This window comes from Mauremys mutica, chromosome 1 (genome assembly GCF_020497125.1).
Source record: "Mauremys mutica isolate MM-2020 ecotype Southern chromosome 1, ASM2049712v1, whole genome shotgun sequence".
NCBI classification, from domain to species: Eukaryota; Metazoa; Chordata; order Testudines; family Geoemydidae; genus Mauremys; species Mauremys mutica.
The window spans coordinates 117166531-117189790 of NC_059072.1; the positions used below are offsets into that span (position 1 = coordinate 117166531).

General features: G+C 41.8%; 2 protein-coding genes across 4 annotated transcripts in view; both read left to right on the forward strand.

Moving 5' to 3' along the window:
- The window catches only part of LOC123356104 (phosphatidylinositol 4-phosphate 3-kinase C2 domain-containing subunit gamma-like), a 77381-nt gene extending 61999 nt beyond the window's left edge, over positions 1–15382 (forward strand). For 2 of the 3 annotated variants that reach the window (XM_044999077.1, XR_006575284.1), the window contains 2 exons: positions 4857–5010; positions 13641–15382. In XM_044999077.1, the coding sequence (XP_044855012.1) occupies positions 13737–14597 (861 nt within the window). In that variant the 5' untranslated portion in view covers positions 4857–5010; positions 13641–13736 and the 3' untranslated portion in view covers positions 14598–15382. Of the gene's footprint in view, positions 1–4856; positions 5011–12460; positions 12588–13640 lie in introns of those variants that run through there. The other variant, XM_044999085.1, reaches the window with a different exon arrangement.
- Positions 15383–21834: 6452 nt separating this feature from the next.
- Positions 21835–23260, forward strand: part of LOC123345139 (phosphatidylinositol 4-phosphate 3-kinase C2 domain-containing subunit gamma-like) — a 270359-nt gene continuing 268933 nt past the window's right edge. Inside the window, exon 1 of the mRNA XM_044981863.1 lies at positions 21835–21896. Coding sequence (XP_044837798.1) covers positions 21835–21896 — 62 coding nt within the window. The remainder of the gene's footprint in view (positions 21897–23260) is intronic.

Sequence of the window (23260 nt, forward strand, 5' to 3'; positions counted from 1 at the left end):
CCACCTGACTGGAGTGAGCTCCTTTTTAAACCCAGGTGCCCTGATTAGCCTGCCTTGATTGGCTGCAGGTGATCTAATCAGCCTGTCTGCCTTAATTGGTTCTAGCAGGTTCCTGATTACTCTAGTGCATAACATAAGAATGGCCGTACCGGGTCAGACCAAAGGTCCATCTAGCCCAGTATCTGTCTACCGACAGTGGCCAATGCCAGGTGCCCCAGAGGGAGTGAACCTAACAGGCAATGATCAAGTGATCTCTCTCCTGCCATCCATCTCCATCCTCTGACGAACAGAGGCTAGGGACACCATTCTTACCCATCCTGGCTAATAGCCATTTATGGACTTAGCCACCATGAATTTATCCAGTTCCCTTTTAAACATTGTTATAGTCCTAGCCTTCACAACCTCCTCAGGTAAGGAGTTCCACAAGTTGACTGTGCGCTGCGTGAAGAAGAACTTCCTTTTATTTGTTTTAAACCTGCTGCCTATTAATTTCATTTGGTGACCCCTAGTTCTTGTATTATGGGAATAAGTAAATAACTTTTCCTTATCCACTTTCTCAACATCACTCATAGTTTTATATACCTCTATCATATCCCCCCTTGTATTCTCTTTTCCAAGCTGAAGAGTCCTAGCCTCTTTAATCTTTCCTCATATGGGACCCTCTCCAACCCCTAATCATTTTAGTTGCCCTTTTCTGAACCTTTTCTAGTGCTAGAATATCTTTTTTGAGGTGAGGAGACCACATCTGTACACAGTATTCAAGATGTGGGCGTACCATGGATTTATATAAGGGCAATAATATATTCTCAGTCTTATTCTCTATCCCCTTTTTAATGATTACTAACATCCTGTTTGCTTTTTTGACCGCCTCTGCACACTGTGTGGACATCTTCAGAGAACTATCCACGATGACTCCAAGATCTTTTTCCTGACTCGTTGTAGCTAAATTAGCCCCCATCATATTGTATGTATAGTTGGGGTTATTTTTTCCAATGTGCATTACTTTACATTTATCCACATTAAATTTCATTTGCCATTTTGTTGCCCAATCACTTAGTTTTGTGAGATCTTTTTGAAGTTCTTCACAATCTGCTTTGGTCTTAACTATCTTGAGTAGTTTAGTATCATCGGCAAACTTTGCCACCTCACTGTTTACCCCTTTCTCCAGATCATTTATGAATAAATTGAATAGGATTGCTCCTAGGACTGACCCTTGGGGAACACCACTAGTTACCCCTCTCCATTCTGAGAATTTACCATTAATTCCTACCCTTTGTTCCCTGTCTTTTAACCAGTTCTTAATCCATGAAAGGACCTTCCCTTTTATCCCATGACAGCTTAATTTACATAAGAGCCTTTGGTGAGGGACCTTGTCAAAGGCTTTCTGGAAATCTAAGTACACTATGTCCACCGGATCCCCCTTGTCCACATGTTTGTTGACCCCTTCAAAGAACTCTAATAGATTAGTAAGACATGATTTCCCTTTACAGAAACCATGTTGACTATTGCTCAACAGTTTGTTTTTCTATGTGTCTGACAATTTTATTCTTAACTATTGTTTCGACTAATTTGCCCGGTACCGACGTTAGACTTACCGGTCTGTAATTGCTGGGATCACCTCTGGAGCCCTTTTTAAATATTGGCGTTACATTAGCTAACTTCCAGTCATTGGGTACCGAAGCCGATTTAAAGGACAGGTTACAAACCTTAGTTAATAGTTCTGCAACTTCACATTTGTGTTCTTTCAGAACTCTTGGGTGAATGCCATCTGGTCCCGGTGACTTGTTAATGTTGAGTTTATCAATTAATTCCAAAACCTCCTCTAGTGACAATTCAATCTGTGACAGTTCCTCAGATTTGTCACCTACAAAAGCCAGCTCAGGTTTGGGAATCTCCCTAACATCCTCAGCCGTGAAGACTGAAGCAAAGAATCCATTTAGTTTCTCCGCAATGACTTTATCGTCTTTAAGCGCTCTTTTTGTATTTCGATCGTCAAGGGGCCCCACTGGTTGTTTAGCAGGCTTCCTGCTTCTGATGTACTTAAACATTTTGTTATTACCTTTGGAGTTTTTGGCTAGCTGTTCTTCAAACTCCTCTTTGGCTTTTCTTATTACACTCTTGCACTTAAGTTGGCAGTGTTTGTGCTCCTTTCTATTTGCCTGACTAGGATTTGACTTCCACTTTTTCAAGGAAGTCTTTTTATCTCTCACTGCTTCTTTTACATGGTTAAGCCACGGTGGCTCTTTTTTAGTTCTTTTACTGTGTTTCTTAATTTGGGGTATACATTGAAGTTGGGCCTCTATTATGGTGTCTTTAAAAAGGGCCCATGCAGCTTGCAGGGATTTCACTTTAGTCACTGTAGCTTTTAACTTTTGTTTAACTAACCCCCTCATTTTTGTATAGTTCCCCCTTTTGAAATTAAATGCCACAGTGTTGGGCTGTTGAGGTGTTCTTCCCACCACAGGGATGTTGAATGCTTTTGTATTATGGTCACTATTTCCAAGCGGTTCTGCTATAGTTACCTCTTGGACCAGCTCCTGCGCGCCACTCAGGATTAAATCTAGAGTTGCCTCTTCCCTTGTGGGTTCCTGTACCTGCTGCTCCATGAAGCAGTCATTTCAAGTATTGAGAAATTTTATCTCTGCATTTCGTCCTGAAGTGAAATGTTCCCAGTCAATATGGGAATAATTGAAATCCCCCACTATTATTGGGTTCTTAATTTTGATAGCCTCTCTAATTTCCCTTAGCATTTCATCATCACTATTACTGTCCTGGTCAGGTGGTTGATGATAGATCCCTAATGTTATATTTTTATTAGAGCATGAAATTTCTATCCATAGAGATTCTATGGAACACGTGGATTCGCTTAAGGTTTTTACTTCATTTGAATCTACATTTTCTTTCACATATAGTGCCACTCCTCCCCCTGCACGACCTGTTCTGTCCTTCCGATATATTTTGTACCCCGGAATGATTGTGTCCCATTGATTGCTCTCAGTCCACCAGGTTTCTGTGGTGCCTATTATATCAATATCCTCCTTTATCACAAGGCACTCTAGTTCACCCATCTTATTATTTAGACTTCTAGAATTTGTGTACAAGCACTTTAAGAACTTGTCCCTGTTTATTTGTCTGCCCTTTTCTGATGTGCCAGATTCTTTTTTATGTGACTGTTTATCATCTGATCCGGCCCTTTCATTATCCTCTTCCGTCCTCTGCTCCTGACTATAACCTGGAGATTCTCTATCATCAGACTCTCCCCTAAAAGAAGTCTGTGTCCGATCCACATGCTCCTCTGCAGAAGTCGGCTTTCCCCCATCTCCTAGTTTAAAAACTGCTCTACAACCTTTTTAATGTTTAGTGCCAGCAGTCTGGTTCCACTTTGGTTTAGGTGGAGCCCATCTCTCCTGTATAGGCTCCCCCCAGAAGTTTCCCCAGTTCCTAATGAACGTGAACCCCTCCTCTCTACACCATCATCTCATCCACGCATTGAGACTCTGAAGCTCTGCCTGCCTACCCGGCCCTGCGCGTGGAACTGGGAGCATTTCTGAGAATGCCACCATAGAGGTCCTGGATTTCAGTCTCTTCCCTAGCAGCCTAAATTTGGCTTCCAGGACATCTCTCCTACCCTTCCCTATGTCATTGGTACCTACATTGCAGCCCCTGCTCTGGTCACTCAGGGAACAGAAAACTACTCATCCAGTGCCCAGTATATTTGCCCTCTACCAGACTCCTGTACCCCACTGGTCTGGGTCTGTCACAGGGCATAAAGAGATTTTACAAGAAACAACAACTCTAAGTTATGTGGGATAATTATGACAATGAAATTATCATAAATACACAAGAATGGAGAAAAATACTAGAGACTAGATGTGTTAGGTTATAGACATTTTTTATGATGTTCTATTGTAATATGTGGGAAATTACTGTAATCACATAACTGTGAATTCAGAATAGGACAGGGTTAACTGTGTGCAAGTAAGCTTAACCTCTGGAAGTAGGATGCTTTTGATGTTAAGCTTGAAAGTTTATTGATGTATTTTCTTTGACTGATAAAAACAGTGGAATCAAATCTCCTCTCCAGGCAGGTTTACATTGGTATAATTTCACTAACTTCAGAGGCACTGCTCTCGATTTACCTCTGTGCAACTGAGCAGAATCAGGCCCAATATTTTATCAGAAAAGTGTGTGTGCACCTTTATGATACTTTTCAATAACTGATCCTGCATGTCAGGTGAACCTATGCTCTACTCCGTGCAGAACCTAAAGGGAGGGGTCAAAAGTAGCTTTATGCCACTTTTTGCAGCCACTCTGGCTCTATCCAAGGCCCTGGCACAGGACAGAACACTCTCAAGGCTCCCCTAATGTCCCAACAGCCTGATCTGGCAGCTAGGAATAACCAAGGGCAGTGGTGCTCTTTCCATGCCCCCTATGTTGGAGGTTGTGAGGGTGGCAGAGAGTTTCTACGCTGTATGAATCACAGAATATCAGGGTTGGGAGGGACCTTAGGAGGTCATCTAATCCAACCCCCTCCTCAAAGCAGGACCAATCCCCAATTAAGTCCCCAAATTGCCCCCTCAAGGATTGAACTCATAACCCTGGGTTTAGCAAGTCAGTGCTTAGGCCAATGCTCAAATAGAGAGATCCCCAACATGGATAATCTCTCTATGCTGGGGAAATTCCTCAGAGACCAGCTTTATCGCCCGTTGCACCAGCAGGTCCAACACAAAGGGTTGTAGGACAAGGATGAAGAGGACCCATTAAGTCTTGTGTGGAAAAAAGTCTGCAGCAGTTGCTATGGAGCTTCTCTTTACAATGTGCTGGTATCACAAAATCATGGTTTTGTATTTGTACAGTACCCGATAAGAGGAATTTACCGAAGGTCAACAAATCCCATTGAGTACTGTAGAATGACATAGCTGAATTTCACAGGAAGCCATTGAGCAGACACACTGGAATGAGTGATCTGGAAAGAACAGCATAAGAAAACAGAGTAGAAAACTGCATAAGGTAAGAAATGAAAATTAAAGCAGATTGGAATTTGAGATAGACCTGAACCAGAGCTCTGGATCCAAACATCCCTGAACTTTGAGAATGTTTGGCGCTTGATCTGAACTTTGTTGCTTGGGCCAATCTCTTCCTGAAACGTATGATCTTAAATAGTGGATTACTTACATTTAGTTAAAGCTAAATTTGGTTCTCTTGCATGCCACTGTTGTGTTAACTGCATTATTTAAGGATGTTTGTGGTGATTTTCTGCTTTGCATTTCAGTGTTTACTTTCTCAACAATCTGATCTTTTAAAGCTGTAGTCATTTTTACCAGAAAAACAACTTTGTATATAAGAGCTACTATCCCTTTTTAAGAGATCAAGGTACATAGATATGAAAACAAAAGAAGAGATTAAAATCCATTGTTCTTCATATTCAGTAATGACTAATTCAGCAACCTTGTGCATGCGGAGTATGCCCTTGAAAAGCCATATGGCTCAAAAATAATAGGTGCCTTTGGTGACTTACTCTGTATTTAGGGCTGTGTGTGAAAGAACTATCTGGAACATTTTTCCTAATAAAGTGAAATGTACAAATTCTGTTTCTTTGTCAGTGTCATGAAAAAATGAAGGTTGTGGCTCTTCACTAGAGTGATTGAGAGTGAAAAGCAGCTCTCGGAAGTCAAAGCTCCATTTTTCCCCTTCATGCAAAATGCTCTTATTGATTTCAGTGGGTGATGAATCACTCCGTCAATGACGCACCATAATATTGTATTTGTTTGTCCTTGTATTTTTCTTGTTATTAGTTATTTCCAGTAATGCCCACACTCTTCTAAGCCCTTACCAAAGAGTGAAGAAAGCATGATCTCTGGCCTAAGAAGCTCACAGTCTAAACAGTCACTAGAATAGGGGAAAGAGTACAACATAACCAGAGTGATCAAGGTGGCAATTGGCCACTTCTTGGTAATATAACTTTGTGTGTTCACCAGCAAATAAAACCCCTGTTTTGTCTATGTGAGTTTGCCAATACATAGTAATTGCCCCACATACAGTGATACTTAGGGTGTGTCTACACTGTAATAGAACACCAGCGGCTGGCCCATGTCAGCTGATGTGGGCTCACAGGACTCTGGCTGTGGGGCTATTAAATTGCAGTGTAAATGTCTGGGCTCAGGCTGAAGCTTGTGACGGCGGAGGGTCCCAGATCCTAGGTTCCAGCCCATATGTCTACATTGCAGTTTTATCACCCCTCCCAGCCATAGTCCCACAAGCAAACGTCAGCTGACATGGGCCTGCCACAGGTGTTTTTACTGCAATGTAGACATACCCTTAGAGGCACTGATCCAAGAGAAGTGGTATTGCATCACCTACAAAGCAGTGTCTTAGCTCTTTTCATAAAGGTTGGTCTTCAGACAGGAGACACATTTGAGAAGGGCCAGCGCAGACATGATGGCACTCCTGGTAGCCAAAGGCCCAAATGACACATTACGCACTGTACCTGTGATAGTGTTGTCTGGATCATGTTCCTGGCATCAGAGTTTTGAGCCAGTGACAGTAGGTGGCACTAAAGAACAGCAACATGTATAATCTGTTGTGAAGTGGAGCAGATGTTTGTTCAGCAGCTCTGAGCTTAGTTAGATTTCTGGCACCACAGATTGTAGAAATTCTCCAGTGCACTTCCTCTGTGAACATCTTACACTTGGAGTCCTTTCCACAGTCTTAATCTATGCAGATGCCCTGCTTTCAGAGAATGGAAGTTACTGGGGGACCCAGCTTTTGGGGAATGTAGCGGGGTGCTTACCCCACTCCTGCCCTGAAGGGCTTAAAACAGCCCTGGGAGAAGGCTGTGGCAGGGAAAGAGCTACTAGGCTGACTGGGGAAGCAGCTGCAGCTGGGCCAAGCCTCAATCAGGCCTCAGCTGGCCCTATATAAGAGGCTGGGAGCAAGGAGCTCAGTAGTCTCTCTCTCTGTTTTCAGAGGGAGAAGAGCCTGGCTGCAGGGAGCTTAACTAGGTACCTGGAGGGGAGCAGGGCTGGGGACAAGCCAAGGTTGCCAGGGAGGCTCTGGCCTAGGAAAGCCCCAGGCTGCAGGCCTGGTGAGGCCTATTAAGTACTGGGGTTGCAAAGGGGCAGGCAAAGGCAGCAGGTCCCACCCTCCTTGCTTATGATGAGTGGCTTGTACACTGCAGTCTGCCTCAGCAAACAGGGGCTAAGTGGTGACTGGCAGTAGCCAAGACTGAGGCAAGGTGGGGATGGGGGGGTTCCCCTGGAAGGGGAGACCCTGAGATTGGGGGTTACTGCCAGAGGGGCAGCACCCCAGAGAAAGGGGCATTGGGGTCCTGGGAGGGACATGGGGACAGAGGTAAGGTGGATCACCGCCCTGCAGAGGGTGCTCTGACAGCTGGAGAGCTAATTCCCAACAAGAGACCAGCAGGAGGTGCCACAGGGGTGAGTCCAGTCACTTACAGGGAAGCATTACTGAATGGGATAAATTTGAAGAATATCTGTGTTTCATTTTAGGGTGTAAACAAAACATTTAGCAGCTCTTCACTTGCAGCTGGGATTTTGTCACATTTACAATTAACACCCAATAGGAAAAGCTAAATCAAAGGAATGATTCTCTCTTTGTTTGGCTTGGTTTCCTGACATCCCAGCCCAGTTTGACTCCTGGTGTCTTACTTGTGATCCTGATCGCTGGTTTGTCTCCTGCCTCTGACCTTCTGGTATCCTGATCTGGCCTGACTCTGGTTACTGATTTGTAGTTCTGCTCTCAAGTTTGTCTCCTGCTTCTGATCTCCTGGTAAACTGACCCAGCCTATGCTTGACTCCCATCCCATGACTATGGACTCTTCACCACTGACCACAGCTCTGGCTAGCCATGACACACCACCACATAATGTCAAGTTCTGTGACAACAGCCACCAAAATTGGTGATCTTTCTTTTCTTTAACCACTGGTAATATATACAACACAAATGCCAGAAAACAGTTTGTGGTATGCATAGGGTAGTTCAGGGCTTTGGGAACATATAAGAACTAATGTACTACCTAGCTCCTAAAGACGAAAGAATTTACTGGAGGGCAAAATTTAAAGTCCCATTGATTTCAGTGACAGCCACAAACATAGGGCAGAGTTTTCCCCATGTTTATCAAATTCTTATTCTATTCAGTTGCTATCAGATATAGGATATCTATAATTAGTAACCTTAAGCATTTTATCCTATTGTGTTCAAGGATACTGCAAGACTTTTTCTAATTGAAATGCTGTTTAGTTTTTACTAACACACTCTCACCCTCTGCAAAGATCCTTTCGTGCATGTAAGAATCATGGAGTTGATTAAGCTCTTGGTTTTATGTGAATTCTGGATAGGCGCCTAAACCAGATAGTCTCTACCTTCAAAGTGCAGGTCTGCAACATGGAGTGTGGAGGCATATTATCACTCTGGGAACCCCCTGAGGGGACTATGGATGGAACAGCCTCTGATACTCCCTTTTTATGGAGAACAGCTTGGGCTCCCCTGCGTGAGGCCAAATATTCTGGCTAGTGTGCAGGGCTGCATGGTTGGGTTATGACTCACCTTGTACCCCTTTGAGGAAGCTAGCACCATTGTCAGCACTAGCCTTGAACTGTTCCTGTGCTTCCTGAGTGCAGGGGACTGTGTTAGTGATAAGCCCACAGTTTATTCTTTCCTCCACTGCAACCCCTTTACAGCAACTCAGCAAATAATGAGGCTGCAAAGCTTTCGCTTAACCAGTCCTTGGGAAATACCCCAGCAGAAGGGAGGTTGCCCAATTAGCCCTGCCCCACCTGCACCATGGGCAGCAGGAAGCCACCTTAGAGAGAGGCTGCGTCCTACCCAGGAATTGTGCACCTCATGTTATCGCCTCCCAAAATTCTCACAGGCTGCTTCTTGTGCCAAGCAACCCCTCTTCCCTGTGTAGCATTTCACTGTGTGTAATAACAGGGATGTATGTTACCCTAAAAGTTGTGTGTGACCTTACTGAAGGTGGAGACTAGTGAAATTTCCTAATCTTATTTCGGTATAGAATAGCTTCCAAATCCTTTCAGTTAGGAAGGAATTGTCTTTTGTCTGTAGTATAATTAACAGTGTAATTTCATTCACCAGTACCTTTAAAACGAATAATGTGAAAGGCAACAGACAAAAGTGCATCCCATTTCTCCTTATTATCATTTGAAATTTCCCTGGAGGAATAAATGGGAAATAGTCATCAACAAACTAAACTTGTTAAACAGGAATGAACGCTCACGCCTCCTTGAAATTGAAACCATGTAGTTCATCTGTGTATGTCTGTGAAGTACAAAGAAATAAGACATCGTATGTGCTTCCAAACAACTAAGCGTTTCAGGTAAGAGGCTGTAACAAATATACATATAGGTTAGCAAAATGCCTAATATTGCATTCCCGTGTTCAAGCAGAATTGAAGGATTGAGCCCAAAATGCATGAGTTTCAGATGTGTATAATGATTCTGCCATCAGCTCTTCAGAGTAAGGAAAGTATCTGAATGTTTGGAAAGTGCTTAGCACATTGTGGACATTACACAGTGCTGCAATTCTTGTGATTTATTTTTTTTATCACCAATTCCATGATATTTTATTTGGGGGAGGGTTTCTTCTTAAAATCCCAGTTACTGGAGCAAGGCAATTATGTGAGAACCTCAGCTTTCATCTTAAAAGAAAAAGGAAGTGTCTAGTCCTCATGGTTGCACAGCTTAAAAAAACATGAACCATAGAAACTCAAAAAAACAGAAGGTGAATAAAATGAATGTCAAACTTCTTCTTTTAAAAAATCTTGTTCAGGGGCAGGGACGGGCTCAGACTTCTTGAACATTTGGCATTGTCAGTGCTGTTACTGTAATACAAGTTAGAACCAACAGTAATGAAGGACCCGTCCTACTTTGGACAAGGATTTGAGTGAGAGTCCGTGTAGTCCAAATATTGAGCCTGACCCTCCCAGAAACTGAGCACTTCCTGAAAGGCACAGAGAGGACCTCAATAGGACACAGGATATGGCAAGCTGAAATTCCAGTCTAAATGGCTAATAACTACTGGTCTACAGTTGTCTACTCTATCGATACATAGTGTGTATATATACAGCATTTATACCTTATGTGTTAATAATACATAATGAATCAGGTCTGTGCTTGTTGCAGCAGAGTAGAGGTTTGTCATGTAGATGATTCCCTACCTGTTTTGGCAACATTCCTAGCGCAGGGTTTCTTGGGCTCCATCATCCTCATGTTGGCTCTAACTTAAATAAGATTGCAGTGATCCCAAGGGACTGTCTGCCCAGTGAGAACAGTAGGAATGCAGAAGTGGCTACACCGTCTCCATACTCTAGCACAATACTTACACTGGTTTCAACATTGCAGGATTTGTTAGCATGAAACCTCCTGAGCAGCACAAAGGCTAAAATGAAGGAGATAGATATTTATCTATCTCTATCTCTTTATGAGAGAGAGAATACATGATGCAGTGGTATGGATATAAAATCTTTATTGCATGGGATATGAGTAGCTACATTGGGCTTGAGAGACAAAGCCATGAAGGAGTTATGCTGATCATTGCAAGGACATGCCATTAAACATTTATGCCACAGCGCATCATCATTTAAGTTGTTCATACTGCTGAGAAAAAAAGGAAACGTTTGGAAATGTTTAGAGCTTAAAAAGAAGTATTTGTAGTATTTTTTGTTCCCGCAGTACACTTCAAAGTAAATATATATTTTTGAGGGGCGGGGGGATGGGAAAATGAGAAATTTATATTTAATTTAAAATTTTTCATTAAATTTTCTGGTTGGGAAAAAATGAAAATTTTTCAATTTTGGGGGGCATTATTTTGATCTTAACATTTTTCCCATTTCTCTTTTCCTTACTCTCTCTCTTCTCCCCCCCTTCAAAAAAGCAGAGGGAAGGAGGTTTGTAAAATGAAAAGAAGAGGAAAAGACTTTTTTTTTCCCCATTAGAAAAAGGTGGATTTAAAAAAGAAGTGGTTTCCCCTCCCTCACAACTTCAAAGGGTTTTTAATCACAAAATTCAACCAGCTCTGTCACAGAGATCACTTTCCTTCAGTAACTGCTCTATTGCTTAGTAACACACTGATAAATTTTGTATAGGTAATTCAATTGTCAAATCCTAATCAGACTACAAATTAAATTCTGGTGAGTAAGAGGTATAAGATACACATATAATTAATAGATATTATGTGAACCTTTGTCTATTTGATTTGGTTACTATTTGATTACTAGCATGATGTCTGCTACATGGGTGCAAAGAGGTAACTCAATCCTGCATGTAGGTTGCACATCTACAGGAACCTAAAGTCAATGTCTTTAGACAGCCCCAGTCACAGGTTCTTATCTGAAAATACAGGTGTCAAGGCCTCTTCTTGTTTTGTTTCTGCCTGGGGGGAGTGGGAGTTAGGGAGGGGCACAAACACCCCCGATTTTAGGACTGAGCCAGGGCCCTCCAGGTGAGAAATTTTTAAACAAAGCAGTTGGAAACTGTCAAAATCCTCAATCCTGATGCACAGACAAGGTCTTCAGGGAAATAGGTAAAATGTTCCCCCCCAGAAGACTGAGGAGATACTACCAGGGATGGATCAGGCCTACCTAAGCCTATCATTTCTCTCAAGACATAGGGCATGTCTACACTACAATCTTAAGTTGACCTATGTTGGATGTCCACACTACCCTCCTTCAGTCAGTGCTGCGCGTCCTCACCAGGAGCACCCCACGGACCGAAGAGGGTCACTGTACGGGGCTGAGAGCCAGGGCTCTCAGCTCCACACAGTTCCCTGCCGGGAGCCCAGCTGCCCCCCGGGGCTTCTCACCTCCAATGACCAGATCCACTCCTAGAATCTGGTCAGTTGCCGTACTCCTGGCAGGAAGCGGGGAGCCAGGAGTCTGGAGAGCAGCAGGGCTCCAGCGGGGAGTGGAGAGCCCAGCCAACAGCCAATGTAAGAAACTCATTGTCTACACAGACACTGCGTCCCGCCGATAGAAGCCCTATGCTTCTCATGGAGATGGAGTTGTTATGCTGGTGTAGTAGTTATGCTGGTGTAGTAAGGCACTTAAATCAACAGGAGCAAGGCTATACACATTGATATAGTTAGGTCAACATAAGCTACTTTATGTCATCCTAACTCTATAATGCACATTAAGCCTTAAGTAAGACAATATGCATGTAGGTCTTTTTGTTATGTTAATCCCTTTCTTTCTGATTGCTATAATCAGATAGATAGACACTTTTTTTGAAGACACTGTTTGGTGTTCTTGCATTTACCCACTGTGCACAGCTCCTGAAGAGAAATCTATTGCAGAGGTCACGTCCAGTTGGACCTGATGTGGAAACATGATTGGTAAATGGGTGCTGTAGCCAAGAGACCCACTCTAAAAATGGGGTGACTTGCAGGATTCCAGTCTGAGAGAAGTGCGTATGCTGGGTCTGTCCCTTGAGAGGGGTGCTCAAGGAAAGACCGAGGATCAAAGGTACAGCTAACCCTGGAGCTGTGACAGCAGGTCTTGGAGGTTTCCATATCACAAAATCCAATTTTCATCCTCCTTTTCCTTCTGATTATGGGTGAGTAGTCTGAGTCAAGATAGAGTTTCATCAAAATAATAATAAAAAAGTTATGTTGAATACCTCTACTGTAATATAGATTTCAGTGCATAGCATTATCATCTAAGCTAATACATTATAGATTTTAGCAGCATATTGAAAAACTGTGGTTTTCAGCCTCAGCAATTTACAAGAGATCTTTTCGTTTCAATAGTATTTCTATTCTGAAAGGAAGGGTATAAATAGTCATTACATTATTAAATCAAATGGGTTTTATTTCTTCTATTTGAAAAAGTAAGGAACACAATTGTATATAGCTTGTGGTAGCTGCTGTTCCCTGCCATTTGCACTCTGAAGTTTTGAAGACACACTGCTTTTGCTGTTGTGCCCCCTGCAACCCCAGGACTCAAAATAGTTGCATAGCCAATTTAACTGCACACCTTTTTATGAACACATGTACATGCTTAGAGGTCAATATATGTTTACTGGTCTTGTTTCTGATCTCATTCTAATTAAATGTCATATGGTGGGGGAGGCTAAATTGGCTAACTGATATTTGCCTTGATTTATATAATAAACTCCAAATTGTGCATAGTGACTACAGAAGAGTATGATACTGTGTCCATTGATGTGCAGTATGACCTTGGCCAAGTCAATTAACCTCTTTGTGCCTCAAAATACACCTCTATAAAATGGATATTATAAGGGGAGGTTTTCAAGGGCACAAAAGAGAATTAGACAGCTAACTCTCTTTTGTACCTTTGAAAAAATCTCCCCCCATATTGACCATAAAATGTGCTATTCAACTGTAAAAATAATAAGGAATTTAAAATTATTTATTTGGAGACTACAGAAATGGGCATCTTTGGTTTTAATGACCACAAATATTATTCAACAGTCCAGAAACCAAGGACCATTCTCCATCTGTTTCATATGGTGGGTTTCACTCTAGGTACCGGATAAGAGAGAGGATCTTATACCCTATGGAGAGAACTCTAAAATGAATGCCATTTACATGTACAACTTACAGCGCATTAAATTCATTTTAGCTGGTTTCATTTTGTTTTGTTCCAGTGAATATAAAGCTCAAATTCTGCAGTGTTACTCATTGTGACTTTGAAACTGTGGCAAATCTCCTGAGTGTTACTAAGATTGATGGGCTAAAGAAGCATGGCATACTTTTGGAAAATGCCTTTGACGCAAGATGAGTTACAAGAAGGACAATCTGAGGACCAAGCGTCTTACTCAATGTATCATTTTAATCCTGATAGCCAGGTCAGTCTAGGAGTTGATCAAATAGTTGGTGAAGGCGGCAGTGAAATACCCTTTTATGGTCCAGCATATTCACGTGACCTTGAAGAAAATGAGTTTTTCTTGGATGCAGCAGAAGAACATTTATATGGAGTAAATCCACCTCAAATTCCTCATAGGGATCCTTACTTTGGAAGCCCCACCTCTCACTGGCAGCAAGTCAGGGTGCCACCAACAATTGGCTTCAGACCTTCTTTGCTATCCGGATGTAGTGACCTCTCAGTTGAGAATTCCTATCCCACATACCCCATTGGAACACTTTATGACTATTGTCCACATGGAAGAAATAACTTGAGTCCAACTGCAGATGAATTTGGGTCAGATGTGGAGAAAGAGAATAAAAATCTGAATTTCTATATAGGCTTTGAACATATAGACTATCAATATCCCATTTTCTCAGACGACAATGCAAGCAGACAAGGAATGAAAGATAAAAGGAGAAATGACAGTAAATCTTTCCTCGTGAGCTCTGGGGAAACATACTTAACAAACCTTCCTAGAGAATTCACCACTGGACCTGTCTGGCCCAGCGTCAGCTCTGCAGACAGCACAGAGGTATGTGCCAAATTTGTATGGTTGAAAGACTTAAATACCTTGGTTTTGACTGTCCCCTGTCTTACATCTTGTGTACTCACCCACACCTGTGTGAAGTGGGTGAGAAATGGCACTCATTCTGCACATGTCAATGGGCTTTGGATCAGGCCCATTGAAGCCAATTGAAAGAATTCCATTGATTTTAATGGGCTTTTGGAGCAAGTTCTGAATAACTACACATGAGGCGAGGCAGTGGGTAATCAGGCAGCAAATATTTTTTTTCTTGGCACTCAGTTTTTCCTGTAATGCTTTTATATGTTAAAGAGGAAGCTACCTTTATAAATAAACAGTACATTGACTCTTCTTGATGATTAGTTGGGAGGAAAGCTTCTAAATTTTACTTTCTTTGTAGAATAATCTGTCTTTTCAGTCAGAAGAGAACCAAGCAGCCCATAAGAAATCACTTTAAAAGGGAAAGGAGACTGCTTAGTCTGACTAATAAGAATTTTATGTTGGCTAGATCTGTCCCCTCTTACTTGTGGCTTACCGAACTTACACTTAAATGTGTGGTCATATCTCTCCCATCTGCCCATTAAAAAAGACTGCTTCATTTTTTAAAGTAATGGAACCAGTTTCTCTACTGATGTAATTGGTTTAACTCCATTGATTCTAATGGAACTAGACCAGTTTGGACTAGCTGAGGATCTGCTCTGTGGTCCAAAATGCTCCAGTGGTGTATATTATAGTAGTGTGCTTTTGGACCACTAACATTGTTTCGATCATTGGACTGTTACTACTGTAGAGCAAATGGTAGAGCAAAGTATTGTAGGGTGGGCTTATTACAGAGGTAACAAAAGATCTGTAATAGCAGGGCATTATGCTGAATCTGTTTTGCTGTGTGGCCAAATTTACTATCTCTATCTCTGTTCAAGCTGACTTGTTCTAATCCTGAGATTTGGCACAATGACTATTTTGACCCCACTCTGCTTGCTTTTATGTATGTGTATTTTTAAAATAAATACCTTTTACTGTAACTGAACAGGTCTTCAGAAGTCAGATCCTTTGATGATACTCTCTGGCTCTTGTTTGTCTTTTTGAACCAAGTGTTTTTCTTTCTCTTGCCTTCCTTCAAGTGCTCAGTGGTCCATTCAGGGATATTGGAGGGGCAGGGGAGAGGGTGTTAATTTCCTTGTCTTCCAGCTCTCCATTTCCCTCTCTGATGTTGTCCCTCCTGTCTTCACTCTTTCCTTTCCACAACCTCATACATTTCCCTTCCTCATAATGGTGACCCTCCCCACCTACCTCTTGGTCAGCATTCTGAAATATTTTGGGAATCCTGAAGTATCCAGATACATGTGGGGAGAAGTACTTCATATCACTCTACAGTGACCCTTTTCAGATAGCTAGGGTATGATGCTGCAAAGTGCTGAGCATCTCTTGACCTTACTCAAAGCAGAAGGTGCTGAACACCTTGCAGGATCAGACCTTGGGTGAGTAAAGTTGACTTATTATAGACCTCAGTCAAGACTCCACTTCAGACCACTTCACAAAAGCTAAGAATCACACCAAGGTCTGGAGATTGTGGTTTGTGCCTCTCTCTGGTGTTTACAGGCTGAAGAAAATCTATTCCTCATAAGACTGTGGTTGACTGCACAGGGATTTGATGGTAGTTTTAAAAAGGGCGAATTAACAATTTCTAATTTATTTGGTGCCTTTCCGCCTGGAGGTCCACAAAGCACATTGCAAACAGTAGCTGCAGCTAGGAGAAGTGATGCTAGGAAAGTCCATCTTTGCCTTTGCATTCTCAGAGTGGAACATGCTCATTCACTCTGTGAGACCAGTGCATATGCGTTCTGGTCACATGTAGCTGATGTGAGAGGATGGAGCATTCTCATTGAGGATGGAATCTTCAGAGATATCAGCTGTTGAATTCTGCACTCAGCATGTGCAAACTGAGATTTTTCTAAGGCTTCTAACTTGGCCAAATGTGGGCAGATTTCCATGGGAACAGCAAAAGATCATCTCCCTGCCACATGTCAAGTCTCTGCTCAAAAGCATGTAGTCGCACGTGCTTCTTAAAGAAACAGTCTTGAGAATTTTTTAACATGGACAAAATGTATTTTTCCCTAATTCATTTTTGGAAATAACTGAACCATTTTGGCTGAAACTTTTTTTTGGGGGGGGAGGGGGGGGGAATCAGAGTGAGGCACAAAGACAGCATGGAAAATTTCAGCCTCAACTTTTAAAGTCTGACAAAGTTACGTATGATGCAAACCTGCAGGCAGGCCAGGGCTGCTCACGCAGCTGCCATGACTCCCCAACAGAGCCTGCAGTAACTTGTGGCTCAGGGACGCTGCAGCAACTCAGCTACGGTGACTTATCCCTTAAGCAGAGCCTGCAGTGAGTCAGCACTCAGGTTTGCTGCAGCAGCCTATGCCAGGTCAGGGCCCAGGTAATATGACCCCCAGGCACAGGAATTTCATTGACCCTGCCAGAGCTTCAAGTTAATCTGTGCAATAGCAGTACTCAGCCAGGAACCTTTGTGCTTCTACACAATGTTAAACTTCCTAGGCTTCCAGCCTTCCCTTGATCCAGTTGCTATTCCTGCCCCAACCTTGTCCTAGACTTGTTCATGGCCATTTCAGCCTTGTCCATGCCCTACGCCAACTATACTTCAGCCCTATTATTGATGTGCTCCAGCCCTGCACCCATAGGTGCCAACTCCGTGGGTGTTCTGGGGCTGGAGCACCCATGGGGAAAAATTGGTGGGTGCTCAGCATCCACCGGCAGCTCCCTGCCATGCCCCCCAGCCCCAGCTCACCTCCACCTCCTCCCCTGAGTGTGCTGCTGCATCTTGCTTCTCCTGCCTCCGTCCCAGCGCTTGGTGCTGTGAAACAGCTATTTCACTCAGCAAGCCTGGGAGTCGGGAGGGGAGAAGGGGGAATGCGTTTAATTTTGGTATTTTTAGTTTGCAGGTTGGTCTATCCAGCTGGTTGAAGTGGATCAAGGGAGTAATGAAAGTATTGCCTCCTTTTGCAATGGAGTGAAGAAGTAAGTAATGAAAAAACTTTATTCAACCAACTATGACATTTATCTCGCTAATATTAATTGGATGATTATTTCTACAATTCTGAACAATACCATAATTTCAATGTCTTTAAATATGGAAAAACTCTTAATTTTGGTTTAGAGATTAATATGAACGAGCAAGTGTAGTAGAAAAAATATTTTCTGTCCTTGCCACCCTCTTTATTACTAAGAAGTAAATTGACCTCTTCAAAGTTGATGTTTTTCAGTGTATTGAACATAAAAGATGTTTCATCCCACTTCTTTGACCAGCTTTAATGCCTCTGGGGTTTGGGGCAGGAAATTGAAAGTTGGCTGGGAGATAGTCCTGATACAGGAGAAGTGTTATTTGCTGCCCTCATGAAAACTCTGTTTTGGCCAAGTTTTAAAGTTTTGGATAATTACCATCTGCACATGGATAATAGAGCAGAATTGGCACTTGAACTGTTTAGAAAATTAAGGGACATCTGCACTGCATATATTGCCATGCCTGCAGTTAGGTGCCTGCCTGCTTACCTAATTTCCTTCAGCAAAATACCCTCTGGTCTTAGTAAAGGTGCACTGGGCTGGGAGCCTGAATTTCATGAGTTCAAATTTCATCTGTTCCATTGATAAGCACTGATTATTGAGCACAAGCCATTCATTAATGTCCAGGCACTCCTCTCCCAAAGCTGGGGATAGAACCTCAGAATCCTGATACCTAACATTCCACTTTTGTCTAGAAAACAACTGTGTAACCCACTGACAAACTGTGTTACATTCCACTCCAGTGGATGTTCCACTTAGAGGATAATGGGCTATTATTGCTGCCAAGTACTACCTTAGTGTTCCAACCCTGCTGAGTGATAGAGTTGGGCTGTTACCATCCCATATGATAGAATTTTTCTTCTTTCTTTCAGTTTTCTTTTAAAAAAAAAACAACTAGAAAATTCATTTTTTTTTAAAAAACAAGAACATTAAGAAATATAAGATTGAAAGTTGCCTATACAACCTCAGTTGAGTCCCAATATTTGTATTTATTATGATAAAGTCTTTAGTAACATGGTCACATACTATTTTTCCCCCAGAGAACCATTTTAGGTATATAAATATATATTATAATCCATTTACATTTAGATATTGAGTCAGTTTTTTGCAAGGCCTTTCAAGACCTGTCTGTATAAAAATGTCTTTCTAATTCATTTTAATGGCTCTGAAATTAGCTGAATATATTTTTAGCTCCATGGGGAGGTTGTCCATCCCCCAAACATGCTGCATCAGAGATTTCACTGTTTCCCTTTTTTCATAGTGCATCAGTCTGACTCCAAGCCCCATTCTAATAGCATCAGATTCATGAAGGCATATGCCACATGACATACTTTCCTGTCAGAAACTCAGATTGTTCTGTCCAAACATTGTGCATTTAACTTTCCACTCCAATTACAGGAAAAGCCTCCTATTGATTTTCTGAATTAATGAGTTTATTTACAGTGTTAGGAAGATTAACGCTGTATAGGAAGATTAATAGAAATGAAGCTGTTTCTACTTGGCCATAGCTTGTTTTATGTGTGTCCGTGGCAAACCCTTTCTTTTTGTTTTATCAAAATAAGAACTCATCCTCAGGAGATATCACACCAAGGAAAAGACCAAGAAAAATCTCAATTAGATTTGCACACAACTAACCCATTCAGTCTTACTGAGCTTCCCCCAAGTCCCTAAAGAATCTTAGTAACTGTCAGGTTTTATAAATCAGGCAAAATATCTAATTCAAACTCTACATCATGCAAACTTACAGCTCCAGCTAGTAACTCAAATAGAAACCCATTATATTTTTCTCCAGGTAATATTTGTACAGGTGGCAACCCATAATTGAAACATTTCATTGTATCAACTTTAAAGCAGTTTCCATAATCTCTTTACCAGGTTTCTTGGTACAGTTATGGAACAGGCTTTAGCAAATGTTCTTCCACGGATAGTTTCAGAATCCTTTTTCAAATGAATTTGACACTAGTGAAAGATACCAAATTGACAGTCTCAAGGTTCACTGCGATGAGGTGTTGAATTTCTTTAACTCCTACTGACTTCATCAGGAGCGGAGTATGCACTGCACCCCAGAGGAATGCTCAGCATCTTTCAGGATCAACCCCCTGGAAATGATAGTCCTCTATTTATGTACAGCATGGGCAGCAAGCAATACAGATTTTCCTCAGGTTGCCAAGCCTCTGTACCTCAGCCCTGATTTAGGGGTGAGAGGGTAATTAAGTCTCCAGCATTCAATCCTTGTCATCTATACGGAGATAGCTTACAAGGGTGAAGCTTGTGAGCGTGGAAATTGTGATGTGTTCATGATCCACAAACGAAGCTACACAGGCAACTACTTTCACATAGTCACGAAACAGCCCTTTTATAGAATAATGAATTCTGTTTCTAGTATAAATCTAGCACATGTACTGTAGGTAGTGTGACTTTCCATTAGACCACTGAGCTACCATGTTCGCTAGCTTTTCGTTATAAGTAATGCACTACTTCATTGTATAATTAGCTTTGGAAACCTAGATTTCTCACACACACACCCCCAATATTATAGGAACGTGTATGCAATAAAAGCAGAGTTCATACTGGTGTTTAAATGAGTTAGGAAACAGCTCTGAGATGTAATATTAGAAATAATCGTATAATGAAGAGATTTATACAGAGAACTATGCCACAAAATGTACTGTAATCAAAGACGATATAAAATGCTGCCAAATCAAGATACAGCATGCTGCTTGAACACAAAAGAATGTAATGTGCTTACTAAAGAATATTTGATTTTAGTTACTAAAATGCAGGTCAATTTAGTGAAATGTAAAACCTCAATTGGTAGGATATGTACTCCTATCTGATGCAATATAGCATATTGGGGAGGAGGGATAGCTCAGTGGTTTGAGCATTGGCCTGCTAAAACCCAGGATTGTGAGTTCAATCTTTGAGGGGGCCACTTGGGGATTTGGGACAAAAACTAGTACTTCTAGTTCTATGAGATAGGTATATCATCATATTTTTATTATTTTCAATCCCAGCTGAGAACCATGATGTCTCTAGGTTTCAATGGCACACCAAAGGGGACTTGAAATTGACCTCTGGTAATTGGAAGAAGAGGCAGTATATAATGCACTTACATAGTATCAGATTTCCCTTTAGTGACTTGATTTGGTGACTAGAACAGGTTTCCTATAAGCATCTACAGGAGTTTCCTTAAACTTAAATAAGAGAAGCCTATATTTTTGGTGATGAAGGTTCCAGGTTTGATCCTAGACCTGGTTGAAAACATACAATTTTTTGTGTCTGATTTTGCACAGAAAATGTTTTGACTAGCTGTATTCAGTCTTTGCTGAGGCCTTAGTATCTGTAAGTTTATGTGCCCAAAGCTGGTTACACGATCTCCTTAGAAATCTGTCATTAAGAACATTGCTTTAATAGAAGACAAGAGTGAATATGTAAGAGCAAAATCTATGGAACTTGGAAATTGTAAAGAGAATAATAACACAAAATTCTGTTTACAGTGGTAAGGCTTCTTACCAAAAGGCTTACCCTGTGATCAAACCTAATAAAAGATCATGATGGCAGAGTCCTCAGTAAGGGTGATGGTATTAAATGCAGGTGGAGAGATTATGGTGCCAATCTATATGCCTCACCAGAGCCACCTATGATACAGGACAACAGAAAAGAGAGAATGAGCCATTAACCCTGTGAGAGTAAGTGGTGTGTGCTATTACAAAAATGAAGACTGGGAAACACCAGAGGTAGACAAGAATTGTTAAAAAGTGATTGGCATATGTGGTACTGATTATATATGGAAAACATATAATGATGTACAGATGACTGGAAATTGGCCAGGAGAATGGACAAAGGGAATTTCTATGCCCTTACCAAAAAAGGGGGAGGCATAATAGAATGTAGTAACGATTATACATCTCCTTGATGTTGCATGCAGGCAAAATGCTGCTCTATATAATCCAGGATCACATGCAACAAAAAATAGAAGCACGAATACCACCACAAAAAGCTGGTTTATGAAAGGGCCAAGTCACATATGATCAAATAGCAAATATCCATAGTCTCATTGAAAAATGCAGTGAGTATAATCACCCATTGATTACGTGCTTAATTGGCTACTCAAAAGTTGACACCATCCAACATGACAGTTTGTATCTTTGGCAGACAAAGCATCTTATTGAATTTATTACAAGTCTCTACCACCACCAACAGACTGCAGTGCAAACAGCAGTAGGCAATGGTGAGTGGTTTTCCACTGGGCAAGGTGTGAGGCAACCATGTATTTAGTCTCCAAGCCTCTAACATATGTACACAGGATTTATTATGAAATGAGCCTTGGATGGTTTTGACAAAGTGGAAGGAGCTGGGATTTCCATTAGTGAACATCTTAGCTAACCTCAGGTATGTTGATGACATGACCCTCTTTTCTACAACCACCAATGCAATGAATGTTGGAGTCTATGAAAATAGTTTGTGTGGAATATGGACTATTCCTGTAAGCAATGGAAAACAAAGTGCTTGTACCTTGACATGATTAACAAAAATGAAATGCAAGTGGGCATCAGGATTAATAGACAAGCTGTAGAGGCAGTAGATGAATTTAGCAGCAAAGAATCCTGTGGCACCTTATAGACTAACAGACGTTTTGCAGCATGAGCTTTTGTGGGTGAATACCCACTTCTTCGGATGCAAGTGGTGGAAATTTCCTGGGGCAGGTATATATATAAGCAAGCAAGAAGCAAGCTAGAGATAACGAGGTTAGATCAATCAGGGTGGATGAGGCCCTGTTCTAGCAGTTGAGGTGTGAAAACCAAGGGAGGAGAAACTGGTTCTGTAATTGGCAAGCCATTCACAGTCTTTGTTTAGTCCTGAGCTGATGGTGTCAAATTTGCAGATGAACTGGAGCTCAGCAGTTTCTCTTTGAAGTCTGGTCCTAAAGCCCTCCCGCTGTAGGACGGCCACCCCAAGATCCGCCACTGTGTGGCCAGGGAGGCCGAAGTGCCCTCCCACAGGTCCCCGTACACTGCCACTCCCAACGTCCGACCCGTGTCCATCCATCCCCTTCCCCAGAGACTGCCCAGCCCGGCCGATGCACACAGCAGAGGGGCATCGCTGGCATACGATGGCACACACTACATTGGTGGAAGTGCAGGCGAATGACCAGCCAAATGTCTGGCTTTAGGACATTATAGATGTGAATCTTGAGAAGTTAATGCTTCTGACAAGAAGAAAATTGCAGCTTTTGAAATGTGGTGAAGACTTTTTCTTGCATATCCTGCAGATAGGCATTCATCTTTTTTTCTCTGTTAGAAATATTGTTGGAGAGAAGCAGACCCTGATATCAGAAATCACAGTCGCAAATGTATATACTTTGGTCCTATTAGGTACAGAGATGGAAGGGGAAGGAGGGAATCATAATAGACAGCAACCAGTGAGGAAATGGATGAATGCTGTGTGGCAAATCACTGGAGGGTCACCTTGCTGAGTGCTTGAAATTTAGCAATGGATTGAGAAGGCTTCCAAAAATTCTGCTATGATGTCACCATTATTCGGACATGAATAAATGGGCAGAATACACTCATTGCACCATGGTGAAATTATTTTGATCACAATACAGTGACGTCTCTGGCTAAACTCCCTTTGACTTTAGTAGGATTAGGATTAGACCCACACAGTGATTCTGTTCATAATATTGCATACTGTAATTGATGGCGATTTTACCAGTGGTTCTCTTATTTAATAAAACATGAAATAGGCAGCAGTTA